This window comes from Malania oleifera, chromosome 4 (genome assembly GCF_029873635.1).
Source record: "Malania oleifera isolate guangnan ecotype guangnan chromosome 4, ASM2987363v1, whole genome shotgun sequence".
Lineage (NCBI taxonomy): Eukaryota > Viridiplantae > Streptophyta > Magnoliopsida > Santalales > Ximeniaceae > Malania > Malania oleifera.
The window spans coordinates 16412401-16436748 of NC_080420.1; the positions used below are offsets into that span (position 1 = coordinate 16412401).

The following is a 24348-nucleotide window of genomic DNA, read 5'->3' on the forward strand; positions in this document are numbered from 1 at the left end:
AACAATAGCTTACCGGCAAAGGCCCTAAAGATAGGGAAATCTACCCACCCATACAAGCAGGTTCCCTCTGCCCTAGTACGTTATGCGGCTACTGCCACATCTGTAGCTACTAGTGCGCTCGCCTTACTCAGCAAGCCCTCAGGTGAAAGGTACGCCTCGCCCAATCGTAACATGTTTTACGTACATACATACTTCTAATATCATAATACATCATTCTTTTCTGTCATTATACATTCATGCACATTCATTCCTGTTCATAACTTAACTTTGCATTCGTTTTACTTTAAGTGACTCTTTCCCATTTACATCATTTACCTTTGTCATTTTGTTTCATTGCCTTTTCATCATCATTTCATTGCATAACATTTCATTTCATTACTTCGTACTACAACTAGTCTTTAGCCATCATCAGTTAGTCTACGTAGAAATGTGCTAGATCTGCTAACACAGCTCCTTTTAGCTGTCATCAGTTAGTCTACACAGAAGTGTGCTAGATCTACTAACATGACTATCTTTCAGCTGTCTTACATTTACATGGTTGCATTTAACATACACAGGCAACATTGTCCATATCGTATTTTATTCTCGTTGTTTTACTTACTTAGCCTGCATCTCATACATTTAACATATATTTGCACAGATTCTCATGCCACACAATTTTGCAATAAAATTCATACACTGCCTGTAAAATAAGCCAACCAACATTTAATGTTTATATACTGAAAATACCTTTCATTTCTTACTTAATTATCCTGAAAATATTTCCCACTTTCATCAGTTCATTTTCGCATATACATATCTAATAAACAACCCTAAACTCGAAGGAAATATAATTTAAATAGTTGACATTTTACCCATACCGAAACATATACACGTACATATAACACAATTTATTTTTCCATTAAATTCATAAAAATACTAATTTAATATATATTTTTTCCCTTACCTAGTTTCTTGAACTATGCCAACAGGGACTCCAAAAAATAGTTGCGGCACTCACCCGGACCCTGAAATTAAATTTCTAGTTCCAATAAATTATTCTTGGATAAAATATTATTTAAATATTTCCTAGGGCCATAATTCTTAAATAAATAATAATACTCTTAAATTTAGCCAAATTCTCAAATCCCACTCTCACTTTAGAGTATGACCTAGAAAACCCCGATTGGAAAATTACATACGCCAAAATGACGATGACGACGACTAGGACCTCATGGTGGTGTCCGTTCGTCGATTTAACCACATATTAATAGCGAAATTGAGAAAATGGGAAAAAATTACCTTTCCCCAGGAGCAGTGCTTAAACCATTTCCATGAAAAATCTACTCCAGTAGAAATGTCGGCAGTGGAATCAGAATTCTAATGGCACCTTTCGTTTCTCGATCCATCGCAAACTCGCCGAGTAATTGAGAGAAGGAGAGAGACAGAGACGGAGATGAGCGGGCTGCACGCAGGAAGCAGAAGCATTAGGAGCAATTCCCGCGGGGGGGGGGGGGGATTAATCTGACATTGAATTGGATTTCAAATTGAAATCCAATTCACTTAATTCTATCTTTATATTATTTTATATTATATATATATATATATATATATATATATATATATATATATATATATATATATAAAATATAATTATATATGTACCCATCATATAAATTACTTAATTAATTTATTTAAATAACTTTTAATTAATTTATTAATTCAATCAAATAATATTCAATTAATTAACTAATTAATAATTAGTCTAATTTCATTTTATTTCATATATATATATTTATTTTTTTCCATACTATTCATTTTATTTGTTCATTTATTATTTTATTTTTATTTATTATTATTTAAAAAAAATTATTTTAATCATTTTAATTTTTTGGGTCTTTACATGATTGGCGCACAAAGAATGTCCTTGAATAAAGAAGACATAGGATTCAATGGAGTTGAAATTACAAGGAAAAAGAACCTCTATAGGGGGTACTTTGCAAAAGCCTCCAAAGATTATGCTAGCATCTCCTCAAATGCTTACACACACACACACACACACACACACACACACACACATGTTTTCTATGTAAGAAGAAAGAACACACTAAGTTTGAATGTCCTTTAAAAAGAAAGGGTGCAAAAATCAAACAAGTTTGGAGAATAAAAGAATCAACTCTTGGTAAACCATCCGGACCCAAGAAAGTATGGGTACCTAGATAAAAAGCCTAGTTCACAAACTAAGGACTCCAAAGATATTAGGAATAGTAATACCCTTTTTAGAAATTAAGAAAGTTAAATCTATACTAAAATGAAAAGGGATGCCTCCATAGCCTACAAGATTCAAGATAACCAATTCAAATATAAGAAGAAAATTTCTCCTTGTTCAATATATGGAAAGCTACTTAATCCAATTTAATACCAGGATATTGAACTAGTTGAAATGGAAAATCTTAAAGAAGAGTTTATGAGATTATTTGTAGTGACCCAAAAAATAATAATATTTAAATAATAAGAGAGAGAGAGAAATAGAAACAGAAACAGAAGGAGGCCGCGTTCATCGACGACATTGCATTTTGGGGGATAATAATAATTTCAAGGAAATTACCAGGACTCGTCGATGAATACAGGGGTTCGTCGACGAGTGCATAAGGAAATTCGTCAACGAAGGCAAGATTTTGTCGATGAGAAACTACCGAGCGAGAAATGGGCTGCTCTGAATTTCATCGACGAATACAGGGTTTTGTCGACAAATTTAATGAAGGACTCGTCGACAAGGTGACGTATCTCGTCGACGAATCTGGCCCTATAAATTGCAAAAAAATATGATTTTTATGCACTTTCAGCACTCCTCTCTCTCTCTCTCTCTCTCTCTCTCTACGTCCCTCTCTCACTTCTCTCTTTGTTTTGCGGGTCTATTTCTTGCCGGATTAAAGATTTGAGGCTACCACGACGCTCCTGGCGAAGTTTTCTACAAGTTTGCCGGAGTGGATCATTGGGGAAACAAAGTTGGATTTCATCCCAAATTCAGGGTAAGGCCTTTTAGCCCATTTTTGGCCTTCTGACCGTTATAGGAAATGATATAGATGGAAAAATACTGATATTTTGTTCTGACAAATGTTGTTTTCAGGGTGTTATATAGGAGGCCCTGTGGGTGTTAGGCTAGTATCCCATAGGCGCTTTCCAGTAGTCAGTCGAGGGTCATAGAGGAGATATGATACCAGGGGAGGACGAAGATAGGGAGGAGGAGAGCGAGCAGTACAGAGCAAACAGATGCCCCCTCCTTGTCTCAGATGTTTGAGGAGGCACCTAGGAGAGTGTCGAGCGAGAGAGGTTGTTTGCTATCAGTGCCACCAGCCTGGTTATATTATGAGAAACTTCCAGGAACCACCAGCGGTAGCGGCTTCTCCCCGACCATACAGAGGAGGCTATTAGGCACCTCGAGGTGGACAACACAGGAATATTGCTTCGGTATGAGTGTATGCACTGACGCTAGGAGATACTGAGGTGGTAGGAGATGTGGTCACAGATACTATTTCAATACTGTCATTTAAAGTTACTGTCTTGTTTGATTTTGGGGCGACTCATTCTTTTATCGCTCGGGAATATGTTAAACTATGTAGGTTTGAGCCTCAACAGTTAGATATTAGTTTGTCTGTTGCTAAGCCGATTGGGGCTGTTGGGATATATAGAAAGGTACTTAAGGACTGTTTAATGGATATTCAGAGGAGGTCTTTGTTAACTAATTTGGTGGTTCTAGACATGCATGAGTTTGAGATAATCTTGGGTATGAATTGGCTTACTGCCCACTATGCCAGCATTGATTACCATCAGAGAGTGGTAGTATTCAGACCTTTAGAGGGATAAGAGTACAGATTCATGGGATCACGTGTGCGCACCCCACCTCAGTTACTATCCGCTATTCAGGCACATAGATTGCTATTAGAAGGTTATCAGGGATATTTAGCCTGTGGGAAGGCAGTATCAGAAAGGGAGCTGAGGGTGGAGGATATCCCAGTGGTGAGGGATTTTCCTGATGTATTCCCTGAGGATTTGCTGGGACTACCTCCTGATTGTGAGGTAGAGTTCGTTATTGATCTGGTACCAAGGATAGCGCCGATTTTGAAGGCGCCGCATAAAATGGCACCGGTAGAGTTGAAAGAATTGAAATAACAGTTGTAGGAGTTGTTAGATGAGGGATTTGTTCGGCCCAATGTGTCGCCCTGGGTAGCACCGATTTTGTTTGTGAGAAAGAAGGATGGCTCGATGAGGTTGTGCATCGAATATCGAGAAATAAATAAAGTAACTATCAAGAACAAATACCCGCTCTCGCGTATTGATGATTTGTTTGACCAATTATAGGGGACACAGATCTTTTTGAAGATAGATTTACGCTATGGGTATCATCAGGTGAAAGTCAGGGCATAAAATGTTTCAAAGACGGCATTTAAAACATGGTATGGTCATTATGAATTTCAAGATATGCCGTTTGATTTGACGAATGTTGCTGCAGTGTTTATGGATATGATGAATAGGGTCTTTCACCAGTACTTGGACCAGTTTGTGGTAGTATTTATTAATGATATACTGGTGTATTCGAAGAGCCTAGAGGAGCATGAGGAGAATCTGTCTAACGTCCTCAAAATTCTTGCCATTTTATATATATATATATATATATATATATATATATCTGTGTATCTACATCCATACCTAAGTAGCGGGAACACATATTATATACCATTCACATATATATATACTATACAATACCAGAATCAAGTATATACAGACCATAGCCATACAAAAATACCCCCCAATATCATTTACTCAAACATATACACAACTTTGTCAAAAATTCACCCTATAACCAGGGTAATCAAATTACTCTCTATCCGCGAGCCTGATCTGCTTGCTTAGCTGGCTCACCTGAAAAACGTTAAAGTAATGGGGTGAGTCGACGCTCTGTAAGTGGAAATATGCTATTACTAGTGTGTGGCAACTAAGTTAAGGATACTTTTAAATAATAACTGAACTGTAATACAATAAATAATCTGTAAAGCATATCTTACTTTCTCAATTTAAAACATACTGTATCGTCTATATTTTTCTACTTTTCATACTGATAATATCATACTATACTTTTCATATACTGTAAAACTGTATACATATACATAACTGTGCTTTATCCTTAGGACTCTGTATGTCATGATTTGACCTCTCATGACAGGGTTGTGCGGCTCTTAGGCGGGACTTAACCTGGTCAGCCCTCCAGATAAGTCAATATACTCTACACTACCTGAGCCCAACCAAATTGCATCCTCTCCTAAGCTCAGGATTGGCTACTACCTTGTCAAATTGGCCCCCTCCACCCAACGAACTGGGGAGCTACATACTCTCCGAGCACGGTTGACGGTACCCACACACTATCTGCGATATGTGGTTGCACTCTATCTGTATCTAGCAACGGTACCATGCTTTGTAATCTTTATTTGTATCTGTCTGTAACCTTTCCCCAGGGATCTAATACTATATATATATATATATATATATATATATATATATATATATACTTTTTTACTGTTTTCATCATGTTTTCAAAATTACCATAACTCTATCTTTTTGTACTGTAAATACTGTAATCTCTATATATTGTATCTGTAGCATCTTGATGCTACCCCTGTATCTCTGTCTGTATACTTTGTCTATATACTCTGTCTGTATACTCTATATGTTATGGTAATAGGAAACATGGCATGCTATAACTCAGTATACACTATTTTGTATAAAACTGTAATATAAATATTGATCTGAGTAAAACTGTATGCATATATATATATATATATATATATATATATATATATATATATCTGTTTCATGAAACTATTCATATAAAAGTTGTATATGTATGTACATTTCTCTGTATACTCTCTGTGAATATAAATCTATATCTGTATATTCTCTGTAATCTCATATACTGGAAAAAACCATATAAACTGTATATACTGTCTATATTTGTGTATTTAGTATAGTATGATACTTTATATTAGCTATATAAATTCCTTCATCAAATGAAAATGTACTCAGGCCACACAAGCATTTAAACTCTCATATTCTGTAAATATTGTATAATAAACTGGTATAAATATGTGTTCATGAAATCTCTAATAACATTATGAAAACTCCTAACATAGCATATTTCCCTTACCTTAACTCTGAAAAGCCCCTATAAAACTCTGACTCTTTACCCGCAGGGTTCCTAACTCAACATCCTGAAAACACAATCCCCTAGAACAAAATATCAGTATTTTCTTACCTACAACATTTCTTTTAACTGGGGAAAAGGCAAATACTGAATAAAATGTCTTACCCTGAGATTGGGATGAAATCCAACCCAATTTTTCCAATGATCAGCTCCGACAGACTTGTAGAGAATCTCGCCAGGAGCGTCGTGGTAGCCTCAAATCTTCGATCCGGCAAGAAACAAGCCCGGAAACGAAGAGAGAAGTGAGAGAGAGTCGTAGAGAAAGAGAGGAGAGAGAGAGGGGCGCGGATAAATGATAAAAATTTGAGTTTTCCACTTTTATACTACGGCCTTCATCGACGAGACATGTCATCTCGTCGATGAATCTTTCAATAAATTCGTCGATGAGGCCCTATATTCGTCGATGAATTTTAGGCTGCCCTATAACCCCTCTCGGTATTTTCTCGTCGACGAGGCCCTGTATTCGTCGACGAATTTCCTTATGTACTCGTCGACGAAGCCCTGTATTCATCGACGAATTCTGGCAATTCCTTGAAATTATTATTATCGTTATTATCTCCAAAATGCGATGTCATCGATGAACACTAAGTGTACTGCCTCCTTCTGTTCCTGTTTCCTTTTTCCTCACTTTTTAATATTTAAATATCAATAATTTCTGGGTCGTTACATTCTCCCCTCCTTATAAAATTTCGTCCTCGAAATTTACTAGTTGTATCTTTATCTATACTCTCCATTATTCAGTAAAAGAAAAAAAGGTCTACTTATTTTATTACTTGCCCTCACTTGTGGCGGAGGAATGTCGTGGTTACATTCTATGTTCTGGCATATTACATATATAAAACTAAAAACTATCTACTAACTAAAATTAATACATGTGCCTGCAAGAAAAACCTATCTAACTATTATACTTTACCTGAGTACTTCTATACTTCTTGGAACAACTGCGGGTATCTTTGTCTAATTTGCTCCTCGAGCTCCCAAGAAGCTTCCTCTATAGCGTGATTCCTCCATAAAACTTTAACTAACTGTATTTCTTTAGTGCGTAAGGTATGTATCTTTCTATCCAAAATCTGTACTGGTACTTCTTCATATGCCAATGAATCCTTAAGCTCTATCTCTGCATAGCTGATGATGTGGGATGGATCTGAGACGTATTTCCTTAACATGGCAACATGAAACACGTCATGAATACAAACCAAAGCTGGCGGCAAAGCTAGCCTGTAGGCAACTGATCCTATTCTCTCAAGTATCTCAAAAGGGCCAATATACCTAGGGCTCAACTTGCCCTTCTTTCCAAACTTCATAACTCCTTTCAGAGGAGCTACCTTCAAAAATACTCGATCTCCCACATCAAATTCTAACTCTTGGCGGCGAGTGTCTGCATAACATTTCTGCTGGCTCTGTGCTATACTGATTCTTTCTCTAATTAATCGGACTTTGTCGGACGCCTGTTGTATTATCTCTGGGCCCAAAACTCACCTTTCACCTACTTCATCCCAGAAAAGAGGAGAACGACATCTTCTGCCATATAATGCCTTGTATGGAGCCATGCCAATACTAGCCTGATAGTTATTATTATAAGCAAATTCAACTAACGGCATAAACTGGATCCAACTACCTCCAAAAACACAAGCACGAAGCATATCCTCTAGTATTTGAATTGTCCTCTCAGTCTGACCATCTGTCTGGGGATGAAAAGTAGTGCTAAAAGCTAACTGTGTACCCATAGCCTCTTGAAAACTTTTCCAGAATCATGAAGTAAATCGAGGATCTCAGTCTGAGACTATGGATACTAGTACTCTATGAACACGAACTATCTCCTGAACGTATATCTTCGCCAATCTGTTCATGGAATAACCAATTTTAATAGGGATGAAATGAGCGGTCTTCGTCAGACGATCTACAACCACCCAAATTGCATTTAGTCCCTATCGTACTGGTGGTAGCCCCGTAACGAAGTCCATCAAAACGTGGTCCCACTTCCATTCTAGAATGAACAACGGCTACAACTGCCCTGCTGGCCTCTGGTGCTCAGCTTTAACCTACTGACACGTCAAGCATTGCTGAACAAACTCAGCTATCTCCCTCTTCATTCCACTCCACCAGAAATACTCTCGCAGATCCCTGTACATTTTAGTACTGCCGGGATGAATCGTGTATAGGGATCTGTGAGCCTCCTCTAGTATAGTCCTCCTGATCTCAGCATCTGTAGGAACACATAGCCTAGTATGGAATCACAGAGCTTCGTAATCTGATATGTTGAACTCCTCACCCTGACCATCACGTACTCTAGCCATCATCACTGCCAACTCTGCATCATCACTCTGAGCTGCTTTAATCCTCTTGTAAAGCGTGGGCTACACTACTAGACTGGAAATAACTGCCTGAGGACTCTCCTCCACCAATTCTATACTGAGCCTCTCCAAATCCACCAGAATTGAGTGTTGAATCTCTATAGCTGCCAATACGGATCCCCCTGATTTCCTACTCAGGGCATCTGCCACTACATTTGCTTTTCCTGGGTGGTAACTAGTCGTGCAATCATAGTCTTTAATAAGTTCTAACCGCCTTCTTTGCCGCATATTCAACTCTTTCTGGGTAAAGAAATATTTCAGGCTCTTGTGATCCGTGAAAATATCGCACTTTCCACCATATAAATAATGCCTCTAGATTTTGAGAGCATACATCACTGTAGGAAGCTCTAAATCATGGACATGATAATTCTTCTCATATTCTTTAAGTTGTCTGGACGAATATGCAATAACTCTGCCGTGCTACATCAACACGCATCCAAGACCCTTCAAAGAGGCATCACTATATATTACAAAACCGTCCTCCCCTGATGGAATAACCAGTACTGGGGCTGAAACTATCTGCCGCTTTAACTCTTGAAAACTCTGCTCACAGTCATCAATCCATTCAAATTTTACATTTTTCCTTGTAAGTCGTGTTAATGGACCTGATAGCCTAGAGAAACCATTCACAAAACGTCGGTAATAACCTGCTAATCTCATAAAACTCCTGACTTCCTAAACATTTTTCGGCCTTTCCCAACTTACCACTGCCTCTATTTTACTCGGATCAACTAATACTCCGGCCTCTGAGATCACATGCTCGAGAAAAGTAACCTGCCTTAACCAGAATTCACATTTCTTGAATTTTGCATATAGTTTCCTTTCCCTTAATATCTGCAACACCAGCCTCAAATGACGCTTGTGCTCCTTAAAACTCCTTGAATAGACTAGTATATCATAAATAAACACAACCACAAATTGGTCTAAATACTGGTGGAACACCCGATTCATCAAATCCATAAAAACCTTTGGTGCATTAGTCAATCCAAAAACTCGTAATGCCCATACCTAGTACGAAATGCGGTCTTCGAAATGTCCTTTGCTTTAACTTTTACCTGGTGGTAACCTAACCGCAGATCAATCTTAGAGTAAACTTGGGTCCTCTGGAGCTGATAAAATAAACCATCGATCCTAGGGAGAGGATATTTATTCTTGACTGTCAATTTATTTATCTCCCTGTAATTGATGCACAATCTCATGGTTCCATCTTTCTTTTTCACGAACAGAACTGGCACTCCCCAGGGCGACACACTAGGCCTAATAAAACCCTTATCCAGTAATTCCTGTAACTGATCTTTCAGTTCTTTCAATTCGACTGGAGCCGTACGGTACGGTGCTTTAGATACTAGTGCAGATCCCGTCAACAAATCTATTGTAAACTCAATCTCATGATCTGGTGGCAAACTAGGCAATTCTTCTGGAAATACATCTGGGAATTCCCTCACTACTAGTATGTTAGCTTGTCTCAATTCTTCTTTTGGCAATTCTTTTATGTATGCGACAAACCCCTAGCAACCACCCTGTAACAATCTTTTTACCTGAATAGCCGACACTAACTGTGGTGAGGCACGTACACGTGAACCCGCAAATCTAAACTCTGACTCGCCCGGAGGTCTGAAAATAACTTCTTTCAGATGACAATCTATACTAACATGATAAATGGCCAACCAATCCATACCCAGTATCACATCAAATCCCTGCATATCCAGGACCACAAGATCGGCTAAAAGCACTCTCTCCTAAATACTTACTAGAAAATTCCGGAGTACCCTCCTGCATCTAATCACAGATCCCATCGGCGTACCCACAGACAATTATATATCTAATGGTTGTGTCTCTATTCCAGCTATTTTCACATATCCCGCCAATATAAATGAGTGGGTAGCACTTGTATCAAACAAAACAATCATTTTGCAGTAAGAGTACCTGTGACCACGTCTCCAGCCGTCTTAGCGTCTCCCGGTGTCAACGCATAGACCCTCGCCGGTGCTGTGTTCCTCTGCTGACCACCGCGGGGCGCCCGATATCCACCTCGAAATGGTCTGGGAGCCTATGCATAATTCGACGACATCTGACATGATCAAGCCATATGGCCAGGTCTCCCGCAGTGGTAACAAACATTCTCCCCAAATCGACATTCACCCGGGTGTCTTCGTCCACATCTGCTACAAATGGCGGGAGGCTGACTGCCCTGAAATCCCCTGTGTTCTACCATCTGTATCTGGCCTCCGCCATATCTACCTCCTCTCCAAGGGCCTCAGCTGGGACCTACCTGAAAACTCGAGGGCGCAGTCCTCTTCCTCTGACTCTGTGTCTCCGTCTCTCTAGATAAACTCTCCTTCGCTATAGTGGCTTTGTCAACTAGTTCTGTAAAATCCTGAATCCTCAATACTGCCACTTGCCGGTAAATATCACGCCTTAAGTTTCTCTCAAACATTCTAACCTTCTTTGCTTCATTGGGGACAACATAGGGACAGAAACGAGAGAGCTCAATAAATCTCGCCGCATACTGTGGGATAGTCAACGACCCCTGGGACAGACTCAGGAACTCCTGTACTCAAGCATCTCTAACTGAAACAGGATAATATCTATCAAAGAACATGTCCTTGAATCGAGCCCAGGTCATCTGCACCGGTATAGCCTTCTGCTCTTCCAACAACCTGGTGGCTGCCCACCATCTCTCGGCCTCCCTCGCCAGCCTATACATAGCATACAAAACTCTCTGCTCATCAGTGCAATAGAGTACTGTTAGAATCTTCTCTATCTCCTGCACCCAGTTCTCCGCAACTGCAGGATTAGTCGCTCTAGAGAAAGCTGGCGGATTCATCTTCATAAATTTCTCTATGGTACATCTCTGAGCTGAGGATGGACCTCCCCGCTCTCTAGAACTTCGTGTTATCTCAGCCATGACCTGTTGGGCCACACTACGTAGCAGAGTATCTGAATCCCCACCTGCTGCGCCAGAAGGACCCGCTCCATCATCCCCACTGGCGTAAGCGCTATTGCCTCTTGGGTCCATCTTGCAAACACATAGAACATCGTTTCAAAATTCTACCCTCCTACAGGCCCAACTTATTGAACTAAAACTCCAAACTCTCTATTAACTATCCCTCATGTTTCTAACCCCAAAATCCACTCCTACAACCCAAACACATGATGTGACGACCTACTTAATTTCCACATTTTTTTTCATAAATACAATATCAAAATCCATATCACATATTCTAGCTCAGCAGATCATAATCCACCTAGACCCATGAGTATCAGGGATACATCAGAACACAAAACGGAAGCCTAAACAGCAGGAATTATACAATCATATACGTCTCATCATATCATACATCACAATATACCAGAGTTACTACAATCACTGTTGTCGCAACGTCCCGACACGCGCGTGCCTCGGGCGGCGAAATAAAAATCAATTTTAATATTTTTAGAAAAAATGGGAATGTCGGAGTCGCCACTAACCTTTAGTGTGGTTAGAACACATTGATTACTACCCCGTTAGGGGTAGAATGGGTCTACGTTACCAGAGATAGGGTCGGGAGTTCGGTTACGCGAGAGGAAGGTACGAGCACCCCCTACGCGCCCGTTCTTACGAACGGTACCTAATTAATTTAGAATTATCCCTAAGTTAATCTAAAAAGTCTTTAAAATTACTCCTCTAGTAAATTTATTAATACACGTGCAAAGTGAGTAAATAGATAAATAAATAAGTATATAAATAATACAAAAATATATGTAAAATCTAAATATTTACATATTCCCTTAGAACCAAAAGTACGCAAAGCCCAAAGACTCATACCCTAACATTAAAATCATAGGGATTTACGTACACGAAAATAAATAGTAAAATAAAATAATAAGAGTAAATATCATAATACATAATACAAAATTTGAATATACCTGAGAAACAAAAATACTAAGAATATTTGATATTAATTATAATAAAAAGTAATAACAATAGTAACAATAATGAAAACATAATACTATAATAATATTCATATACTAATAATATCATATTAATATTGGAAGCTATATTGTAATAATAACATACAATGATACCACAATGACACTACATAAATAATTAAAGTATAATAATTATATACTAATAATAATATCACATGGTCATAATAACGCTACCTCAGCATATGTATATATATATATGTATGATAATAATAAATAACATGTACTCTAATATATGGTAATAATAACACGTAATTCAAATATATATACATACACTAATAGTAATAATACTATCTACTTTAACCTATATATATACTTGCACAAAAATGATAACACTAATAATACCGTGTACTAGGATATACAATATTAACACACATTTAAAAATATACATATGTAAATGTGTATAATAATTATAGCAATAATAATATTAGTAATAATAGGCATACCTAAATAATACAATATCTGCCTTAATATTAACATGCGATTAATGATGATATATACAATATGGAAATAATTAATGAAAGTAAAGAAACAAATCAATCCCCACAATTAACATGTAAACTATACAATATGAAAACAAATCAATTCTAAAGTTAGTACACAAACCATATGGAAACAATTGAGCCCTAAACATGGAAACTAATAAAAATCTTAAAACATGCTTAAATAATAACATAACATAATTACAACCCTAAATAGTAATATACTATTTATTAAATAAATATATGATAATAAGAAAATTAAAACTTTAACAGTAATATTCAATCAACCATAATGTTACCTATTTAACATATGTATAATTAAAAATTTAAAAATTGAAACCAGACCCCACAAATAAAAAGGAAACCTACAAAAGAGAAAACCAATTAGTATTTACAGTAATTATCACAAAAAATTTAAACAAACATCACCGCGATTAAATGAGATCGTGAACATAATATTTAAAAATTTAACATATATATAATAAAAAGCCTAAATGCGAATATTAATTACATACTACGACAAATAACATATTAATATAAACACCTATACAATGAAGTCTTAAGCTTTAAATATTAAAACAAGTCAAAATAAGAAAAGAAATAGAAAAATAAATAAATAAATTCATTAATTAATAAATAAACAAATGAACATCAAATGTATATATAAAACCTGAAGAAATATTATTACAAAAGATGAAAAAAAAAATCCTGCCAAAAATAAATTAAAGTTAGTATATATATATAACATCAATTAAACGTATGATAAAAAAAAAAAATTAAACTTTACATATATATGGGCGCGTGTGTGTGGCTTGCATGAAAGGAGCTTACCGCCGGAGGTGGATCGCCGGAGCTGGAAGAGTAGGTCACCAGAGTGCTGGGCTACTGTGGTGCTGCAGGTGTAGTACTGCTGTGGTGTTGGAGCTGGCAGGAATTGAGACAGGGTGGCTGGCCAGGTGCTGGAGTGGGCCTTCGGGGTTGATAAACGAATCTGGGTATGGCGATGGAGATGAGCAGCGCAGGCAACGGCGACGACTAGGATGAGGGGAGACGGGGGCGACGTGGATGATGACAGAACTGCTGGGTTGTCGCTCCTACAGCCGCTGCTGAGTCTTCTGCGTGCAGCAGTGCTCACGACGGCTTCTGAGAGGATGGTGTTGGAGGTTGGAGAGCTGTGATAGAGGGAGTCTTCGGCTGCTTCTGTGCTGGAGTTGATAGATGGTGGTCTGCGGTGCTGTGGCCGGAGTTGGAAGGCTGGAACGAGAATGGAGAAAAGAGTGAAGGAGAGGGTGAGAGCAGGGGAAGAAGAGGGAGACTAAGATGCAGCGGTTGTTGCCGCTTGGATAGAAATCCGGCTAGAAAAGATTAGGCTTTTTTTTCTTTTGTTTTTGTTTGGTCTCCCCTCCCTCTTTGCCTTGGCTGTGGCCCCCTTATATAAAAAAAATTCTAAAAACCCTAAAAAAAACTTCCTTGTTGATTTTCTTTTTCTTTTTCTTTTCTTTTTCTGCTTTTACTATTATGGTAATAATGAAAATAGTAATAATAATAAAATCAATAAGGTAATAATAATAATACTAATAATAAAAATAAATAATTGTAGTAAAAATAAAAATAATAAAGATACTATCAATAAAATAATAATAATAATAAGACTAATAATAATAATAAAAATAAAATAATAGTAATAATAATAATAAATTACTTATAGCAATATAGGAAAATAATTAATAATAATAATAATAGTGAAAATAAAAATAAAAATAATAATATAAAAAACAACAACAACAACAACAACAACAACAATAATAATAATAATAATAATAATAATAATAATAATAATAATAATAATAATAATAATAATAAAATAGTGATAATAAAATAATAATAATAAAAATAAGGTAATAATAATAATAATAATAATGAAAATAAGAATATACCCCTTGTTCTATTTGGTTAGGGCAAAAATAGGGTATCTACAATTGTATCTTAGTATATACATCCCAAAAATCATATCTAGGGACATTTTCCACAAAATCTAACTGTCCCTACAAAAACTTACCCTTCACAGAGGGCAAATGAACAACTCTAGATCAGCGGGGCTTTTCCCGCTCTCTTATCAGGGGCTCCTGAAAAGTTTATAAAATGTAGGGGTGAGACACCTCTCAGTAAGGGAAATAAACTAATACCAGTGTGTGGCAACATGAGTATTCCGTGTTATACACATATCATACATAACATGTACAGTAGTTGTTTTATCAAATTTGGGAAAACGTATATATATCAAAACATGACAGAACATACTGCATTTTCATATTCATATCTCATCTCATATAATAGTAATACAAAAACATTCCTGGTAGGTTAGCTGGATGTTGTCATGTATTACCCCCACATGACTAGGTTGTGTGGCCCGAAGGCGGGACCTGACAATGGTTGGCCGACCACTACCAAGTCAAACGTACAGTCTGTAAGTCCTATGGGTCTGCTTGACCTGGTCCGTACACCAGGGGCGATCACACACACTTCTTAAAACCACATCGACCATCCAATCTCACACCACTCTGTACAGCGGCGTTAGCACAAATATCATGATCACGAAGACTATGGACACATAGCAACGGTACCGTGCAAGTGCTAGCCTAGACCAAGCCAACCAGGTTCTGATATCATATAACATATTCTAAAACTATGATACATGGATATCTCATATCATTAATTACCAGATCAATCATATCATTTTGCATATATACGTATATCATGAAAATCATCGGCCTGTACGCCGATATTTCACATTTTCATAGCTCGACCTGTACGCCGGCAAAACATAGCACAACCTGTACGTTGGAAAATCACAGACACATAGCACGGCTCGTACGCCGGCAAATCATAGCACAACCCGTACGCTGGCAAATCACATCCACATAGCACGGTCCGTACACCGGCAAAACATATAAAAATCTCGGCTCGTACGCCGATTTTTCCATTATAAAATCTGTATCATTCACATTCTCGTAAAACAGTATTTCTTAACATATTATACTCATGCCACACCAACATATTTTCACATATTCAGTATACCATCATTTTTAACAGTATTTTCCAAAATATAAATCATATATAAATATATTTATTTTTCCTTAAACCAGATGTTATAACAGTATACATATTTTCCAACAAATACTAGCTTAGTTTATCCCCTTACCTGATTCCTGAAAAACCCCTAAGAAAATATACCCCGCTTCCGCAGGGTTCTTAACTCAACACCCTGGATATAATATTTCTCAGAACTAAAGTTTAGTATTTCTAAGCGTATAACACTTTTCTCAACTGTCAAAAATCCAAATATTGAGTAGAAACCCTTACTCTGGATTTGGGATGGTTTCCACCTTGCTTTCACCAATGATCCGCTCTAACAGATTTGGAGAGAACTTCTCCAAAAGCATTGTGGTGACTTCGGATTGTCGATCCGACGAAGATCTGGCCCTAAATCGATGAAAGAGAGAGAGAGAGAGAGGACCGAAGGGGAGAGAGAGAGAGGAAAGAGATTTCTTACTTATGAAGTAAATTTCCAGATTTTTGTATATATATAGAACAAGCTTTGTCCACGAAACACGTCATTCGTTGACAAATCCTTTAATGATTTCGTCAACGAAATTCAATCCTCGTCGACGAAATTCAGTCTGCTCAAACCCCTTCTCGATATTTCCTCATCGACAAATCCTCTGTGTTCGTCGACGAGGCCCTAATAACCTTCCCTCGATTTTTTTTCCTTCCAAAATGCAATGTCGTCGACGAAGTTGACTGCCTCATTCTATTTCGGCTTCCATTCCCCTTTCTTTTATTGTTTAAATACCATTTTAAATTTAGGTCGTTATACATGACTCGTTGACAGTTTACTATGGTTTTCCTGAAATCGTCACTCCAAGAAAAACACAGAAACAATCACGAAATCCTGTATCCAGATCACTATTTTAAAACCTCAGATCTTTCCCTATATTCAGGTATTGTTTTTCCGCTGCATTGTAGAGTCTACATAAACTAGCAACCTAGGTTCTAATACCAAATTGTAACATCCTCAAAATTCTTACCATTTATATATATATCTATATATATATATATATATATATCTGTGTATCTACATCCATACCTATGCAGCGAGAACACATATTATATAACCATTCACATATATACTATACAATACTAGAATCCAGTATATACAGACCATAGTCATACAAAAATACCCCCAACATCATCTACTCAAACATATACACAATTCTGTCAAAAACTCCCCCTATAACCAGGGTAATCAAACTACTCTCTATCCGCAAGCTTGATCTGCTCGCCTAGTTGGCTCACCTTAAAAATGTTAAAGTAATGGGATGAGTTGACGCTTATTAAGTGGAAATATGCTATTACTAGTGTATGACAACTAAGTTAAGGATACTTTCAAATAATAATTGAACTATAATACAACAAATAATCTGTAAAGCATATCTTACTTTCTCAATTTAAAACATACTGTATCGTCTATATTTTTCTACTTTTCATACTGATAATATCATACTATACTTATCATATACTGTAAAATTGTATACATATACATAACTGTGCTTTATCCCTAGGACTCTGTACGTCATGATTTGACCCCTCATGACAGGGTTGTGCGGCTCGTAGGCGGGACTTAACCTGGTCGGCCCTCCAAATAAGTCAATATACTCTACACTACCTCAGCCCGGCCAAACTATATCCTCTCCTAAGCTCAGGACTGGCTACTACCTCGTCAAACCGGCCCTCTCCACCTAGCGAACTGGGGAGCTGCATATTCTCCGAGCACGGCTGATGGTACCCACACACTATCTAAGATATGTGATTGCGCTATATTTGTATCTAGCAACGGTACATTGCTCTGTAATCTTTATCTGTATCTATCTGTAACCTTTCCTCAGGGATCTGATACTATATATATACATATATATACTCTTTTACTGTTTTCATCATGTTTCCAAAATTACCATAACTCTATCTTTCTGTACTGTAAATACTGTAATCTCTGTATACTGTATCTGTAGCATCTTGATGCTATCCCTGTATCTCTGTCTGTATACTCTGTCTATATACTCTGTCTGTATACTCTATATGTTATGGTAATAGGAAACATGGCATGCTATAACTCAGTATATACTATTTTGTATAAAACTGTAATATAAATATTGATCTGAGTAAAATTGTATGCATATATATATATATATATATATGTGTGTATGTATATATATATATATATATATATATATATATATATATCTGTTTCGTGAAACTATTCATATAAAAGTTGTATATGCATGTACATTTCTCTGTATACTCTCTGTGAATATAAATCTATATCTGTATATTCTCTGTAATCTCATATACTGGAAAAAACCATATAAACTGTATATACTGTCTATATCTGTGTATTCAGTATAGTATGATACTTTATATTAGCTATATAAATTCTTTCATCACATGAAAATCTACTCAAGCCACACAAGCATTTAAACTCATATTCTGTAACTACTGTATAATAAACTGGTATAAATATGTGTTCATGAAATCTCTAATAACATTATGAAAACTCCTAGCATAGCATATTTCCCTTACCTTAACTCTGAAAAGCCCCTATAAATCTCTGGCTTTATACCCGCAGGGTTCCTAACTCAACATCCTGAAAACACAATCCCCCTGAACAAAACATCATTATTTTCTTACCTACAACATTTCTTATAACTGGGGAAAAGGCAAATACTGAATAAAATGCCTTACCCTGAGATTGGGACGAAATCCAACCCAATTTTTCCAATGATCAGCTCTAGCAGACTTATAGAGAATCTCGCCAGGAGCATCGTGGTAGCCTCAGATCCTCGATCCAGCGAGAACCAGGCCCGAAAATGAAGAGAGAAGTGAGAGAGAGTCATAGAGAGAGAGGGAGGAGAGAGAGAGAGGGGCGCGGATAAATGATAGAAATTCGAGTTTTCCACTTTTATACTGCGGCCTTCGTTGACGAGACATGTCATCTCGTCGACGAATCTTTCTATAAAATCATCGACGAGGCCTTGTATTCATCGACAAATTTCTAGCTGCCCCATAACCCCTCTCGATATTTTCTCATCGACGAGGCCTTGTATTCGTCGACGAATTTCCTTATGTACTCGTCGACGAAGCCCTGTATTCGTCGACGAAGTCTACTGCCTCCTTCTGTTCCTGTTACCATTTTCCTCTCTCTTTGATATTTAAATATCAGTATTTTTTGGGTCGTTACAATATGAGTATAGTGCTGCAGGTGTTGCAAGAGAAGAAGCCATATGCGAAACTCAAGAAGTGTGAGTTTTGGCTGGAACAGGTTACCTTCCTTGGACACGTCATATCTAGGGGTGGTATTTCTATTGATTCGAGTAAGATTGAGGCGATAGTAGACTGGGTACGACCAAAGAACATGCACGAGATCAAGAGTTTCCTAGGATTGGTTGGATACTACCGCAGATTTGTTGAGGGCTTCTCTAGACTGTCAGACCCACTAACCAGATTGACTAGGAAGGAAGTGAAGTTTGAGTGATATGATGAATGTGAATAGAGCTTCCAGGAATAGAAGCAGCGACTCAGCACTACGCTTGTGTTGACGATTCCTTTAGGAGAAGAAGGGTTCGTAATTTACAGTGATGTGTCCCATAAGGGGCTTAGATGCGTGTTGATGTAGTGAGGGAGAGTGATAGCCTATGCCTCACGACAATTGAAAGAATATGAGAAGAACTATCCAACCCATGATCTGGAGTTGGCGGCGGTTGTTTACGCACTGAAGATTTGGAGGCACTATCTATATGGGGGTAGGTGTGAGATATTTACTAACCATAAGAGTTTAAAGTATTTCTTCACGCATAAGGAATTAAACATGAGGCAGAGGAGATGGTTGGAACTAATAAAGGATTACGACTGCACTATCAGCTACCACCCAGGAAAGGCTAATAAGGTTACGAATGCTTTGAGCTGGAAATCAATGGATCCGTTTATATCTGCAGTGGAGATTCAGCATCTGATCCAAATGGATATAGAGAGGCTCGATATGGAGCTGGTGGAGGGCGATCACCAGGCGTTCATTGCTGACTTGGTTTTGCAGCCGACTCTATAGGAGAAAATTAAAGTAGCTTAGAGAAATGATACAGAACTAGTAAAGCTTATGGGGAAGGTACAGGATGGTTAAGAAATGGAGTTCAACATCTCAGATGATGGAGCCTTGAGGTTTCATACCAGGTTATGTGTTCCGGCTGACCCTGAGATCAAGAAAGTTATTCTGGAGGAAGTGCATCGATCCCTATATACTGTACATCCAGGTAGCACTAAAATGTACTGGGATATTTGAGAGTCCTTCTGGTGGAGCAACATGAAGAGGGAGATAGCCCAGTATGTGGATCAGTATTTGACGTGCCAACAAGTGAAGGCTGAGCACCAGAGACCGGAAGGATCATTGTAGCCACTCCATATTCCTGAGTGGAAATGGGAGCATATAGCGATGGATTTCGTCACAAGATTACTGTCGGTGTTGCGCGGACAGGACGTTATTTGGGTAGTGGTGGATCGACTGACGAAGACTACCCACTTTTTGCCGATCAGAGTTAGCTACTCCATGGACAAATTGGCTGAGTTATATATCCAGGAGATAATCAGGCTCCATGGCGTCCAAGTGTCCATAGTGTCAGAAAGAGACCCACGGTTCACATCTCGTTTTTGGAAGAGTCTGCAAGGGGCCATGGGTTCTCAGTTGTCGTTCAGCACAACTTTTCATTCTCAGACAGATGGGTAGACGGAGAGGATGATTCAGATTCTGAAGGATATGCTGCGAGCATGTGTGCTAGACTTTGGAGGTTGTTGGATTCAGTATCTGCCACTGGTTGAGTTTGCGTATAACAACAGCTACCAGGCCAACATTGGGATGACACTGTATAAGGCGCTTTATGGCAGTGGTGCCGATCCCCGTTATACTAGGATGAGGTTGGAGAGAGATAGGTATTGGGACCAGAGCTGATACAACAGACTCAGGATAAAGTCAAACTCATCAGAGACGGGATCGGGACAGCATAGAGCCGACAGAAGTGCTATGCTGATACTTGCCGGCAAGAATTGGAGTTTGACACAGGAGATCACATGTTCCTAAAGGTGGCACCGATGAAAAGGGTTATGAGGTTCGGGAGGAAGGGTAAGCTAAGCCATAGGTATATTGGACCATTCGAGATTCTTGAAAGAGTGGGTCCAGTTGCCTATCGGTTGGTATTACCACCGGTCTTGTCTAGGATCCATGACGTATTCTATACTGAGAAAATACATCCTAGACCCCTCCCATGTGATTAGTTATGAAGCACTGGAGTTGGGTGATATTTTAGCATATGAAGAAGTGCTAGTGCAGATTCTTGACTGGAGGAACAGGAGTTACGCAGATAAATAACAAATTTCGAGAACAAAATTTTTTTAAGGAGGGGAGAATGTGATAACCCCAAAAAGGGTTATACAAGAATAGTAGGGTGATTCCCAAAAAATAATAAAAATAATTTTAAAAAATAAATAAATAGTTAATTAATTAATTAATGGGATTTAAAAAAAAAGAAAGAAAAAAAATAATTAAATTTTTTTTTATTAATAAAATATATTATTATTATTATTATACTATCATCCTAAAGCTTCAAAGAAGCTTCAGAAGTTGTTTTGAAGAAGGAAGTTGCGCCAGTTTTTTTTTTTCCCTCTGAACTCTCTCTTTCTCCCTCTCTCCTCAGTTATGTGCAGATTCTCGTTCGATCGAGAATCAGAAGATACCGTTGAACTTCATTCTCCATTGCCGTCATTTTTATCGGAGCGGATCAGTGGTAGGAGCGTCGTAGACGTATCTCCTGGGGTAAGCAAATTTCTCATTTTTTTTTAATTTCTTGCAAATTATAAGCCTGATTGACAATCGGATACCACCATGAGAATCTAGGGATGATTTTCTATAAGTCTAGCAAGACAAAATTCTCGTGGGGTCGTCGTGGGCAAAACCCCAAATTTAGGGTATAGGGGTTATTAAAGGGCTTATTTTTAATTAATTAGGATTAATTTAGAAATGCTAAAATGTTGAGCATCTAGCATTGAAGTAGAATTTTCAAAATTTAGGGTCCAGGTGAGCGCCGCGAGTGTAATTTTGGGACTCATAGGCAAAATTCATAAAATTAAGTAGGGGTGTTAAATAATAGTTTAAATGATAATTTGGGGTATATGGAGCTTAGGGAAGGTTAGTTGAGTATTGTTTTGGGGAAAATGAATTAATTAATTTAGGAAAAATGTGAATTGTAAGAATTGAATTTCGGGCGCTAAGGGTGTAGGATTTGGATCCGAACGAGTCTCTCAGTAAGTTAGGTAAGGGAAATAAATTATAGCAGTGTTTTTAGAATTACTATTTGAGTTAATATGTGAAAATGAACATATGATATTTTGTCTGAAAATTATTATGATATAAATATTAGATAAATTGTGTGGCATTTGAGTAATTTTAAATTGTGATATTTTGGAGTGTAAAATATAACAATGAGTAATTTCTGAGAAAATATTGAAATGAGAATTATTGATGTGATTAGTGAAAAATAATGAAATATGGTATTTATATGTGAGTAGAAATTTTTTGCCTCAAAAATGAGATTTTGTGAATTACTGATATTGAAAAATAATGAAATGTGGCATTTATTTGTGAGTGAAAATTATTTGCATGAGAAATGAGTTTGTACAAATTATTGATATGAAAATTTTGGAAAAAAGTGAAAAATACGTGAAAAATGATATATGTTATTACGAGATGATGAAATGTGCACAGAAAACGATGAAAATATTTATATTGAACTGAATTGTGATATACTGGAATATGATTGATGAAATACTAATACCACATAATGATTGCGGGTATGTGATAGTGAACCCTGATGGATGGTTATGATATTGAGCACTGTACCGTTGCTAGTGGTGTTAGTGCAACCACATGGACTCTTGAAGCGTGTGGCATGACAGTTGACTGAGCTATTTTGTAGGGTTGTTGGGCCCCCTGAGTCTGGATCAGGGTTATAGGTCAGCTAGTCGTACTATAGACGCGATATGTGATATGATATTTGATCTAACCGGGTCGGCCAACAGCGGTTAGATCCAACCTTCGAGCCGCACAACCTTGGCCATGGGGGGAAGCATGGTGTGGATAGAAAGATCCTTAGGGTGGCCATAAGTTACAAACGCAATGTTGATATTTGATGCCAAGGATACTCATGAGCTGAAAAGTAAAATGAAAACGGAAAGTGAAAGAATGATAAAATTTGCTAAAATGAGAAATGAAAGAAAGATTGGAAATTTAGAAATAAAGAATGTTAAATATGAGAAATGAACTGTGTAAGTTAATGACATAAATAATTGAGGCGAAGTGAAACTCTCCACCTGGGGGCTTATTGAGTAAGGTGAGTGCCCTGATAGGTATCAGATGTGACCATACTCGGCTACATAACGTGTTAGGGCAGAGGGAAGCTAGCGGTATGGGTGGGTAATCTTCCCTATTCTCAGGAACTTCGTGGATAATTATGTGTTGAAAATCACTAAATTTGAGAAATGATTTTAAATCTTATAAAAGTTTGTGTTGTATATCTATATGAATATGAGAATGTGTATATCAGTGTATTTTCTCAGATGAAAAGATGATTTGAAAAGTAAATTGTATTATAATTGAACTCATATGGCCACACACTGTAAATAATTTATTCCTTCTTACTGAGATGTGTCTCACCCAAATTATCTAAATTTTTCAGGGGACAAAGATAGGTCAGGCGATAGAGTTCAATGACCATTGGGAGATGAGACCCTGACACATAGGGTGAGTTTCTGGACTAGGGGAGGTGTAATTCTCCTAGTGTTGAGTAGTTTTTTTGAGTTTGTGATAATGATGTATACGTGTGTATGTAGATACTCTAGGTATTGTATTCTGAATGATATAAATACACTGTCTTCCGCTGTTAGGTTTTATAAATAAAATGACTTTTTACCCGGTACCCAATGTGGGTCGGATCGTACGAATGTTAGTAGGGTTGTTGACGTGGCCGATTTTTGAAGGTTATGAATGACGTGTTATTATTTATTTATTATTGAGAAAAATTTGTACGAAAATCGGGGCATCGCAGTTTTTTTTTAATCCCATTAATTAATTAATTAATTAATTAATTTTTTATTTTTTATTGGGAATCACCCAACTATTCTTGTATAGCCCTTTTTGGGGTTATCACAA

General features: G+C 37.4%; 1 protein-coding gene across 1 annotated transcript; it reads right to left on the reverse strand.

Moving 5' to 3' along the window:
* Positions 1 to 1322: 1322 nt before the first annotated feature.
* Positions 1323 to 11500, reverse strand: LOC131153705 (uncharacterized). The gene is made up of 3 exons (XM_058106153.1): positions 11225 to 11500; positions 10900 to 11143; positions 1323 to 1444 (listed from the first exon to the last, which is right to left on the reverse strand). Exons 1-3 carry the CDS (start codon positions 11498 to 11500, stop codon positions 1323 to 1325), a joined length of 642 nt encoding a protein of 213 aa, XP_057962136.1.
* Positions 11501 to 24348: the final 12848 nt, after the last annotated feature.

Coding starts and splice junctions, on each gene's coding strand:
- LOC131153705 (XM_058106153.1), bottom strand. CDS start 11,500: ATGGCTGAGATAACACGAAGTTCTAGAGAGCGGGGAGGTCCATCCTCA. Junction 11,144..11,224: donor AAGAGCAGAAGGCTATACCG/GTGCAGATGACC, acceptor GCTTGAGTACAG/GAGTTCCTGAGTCTGTCCCA. Junction 1,445..10,899: donor TAGAGAGACGGAGACACAGA/GTCAGAGGAAGA, acceptor TCCTGCGTGCAG/CCCGCTCATCTCCGTCTCTG.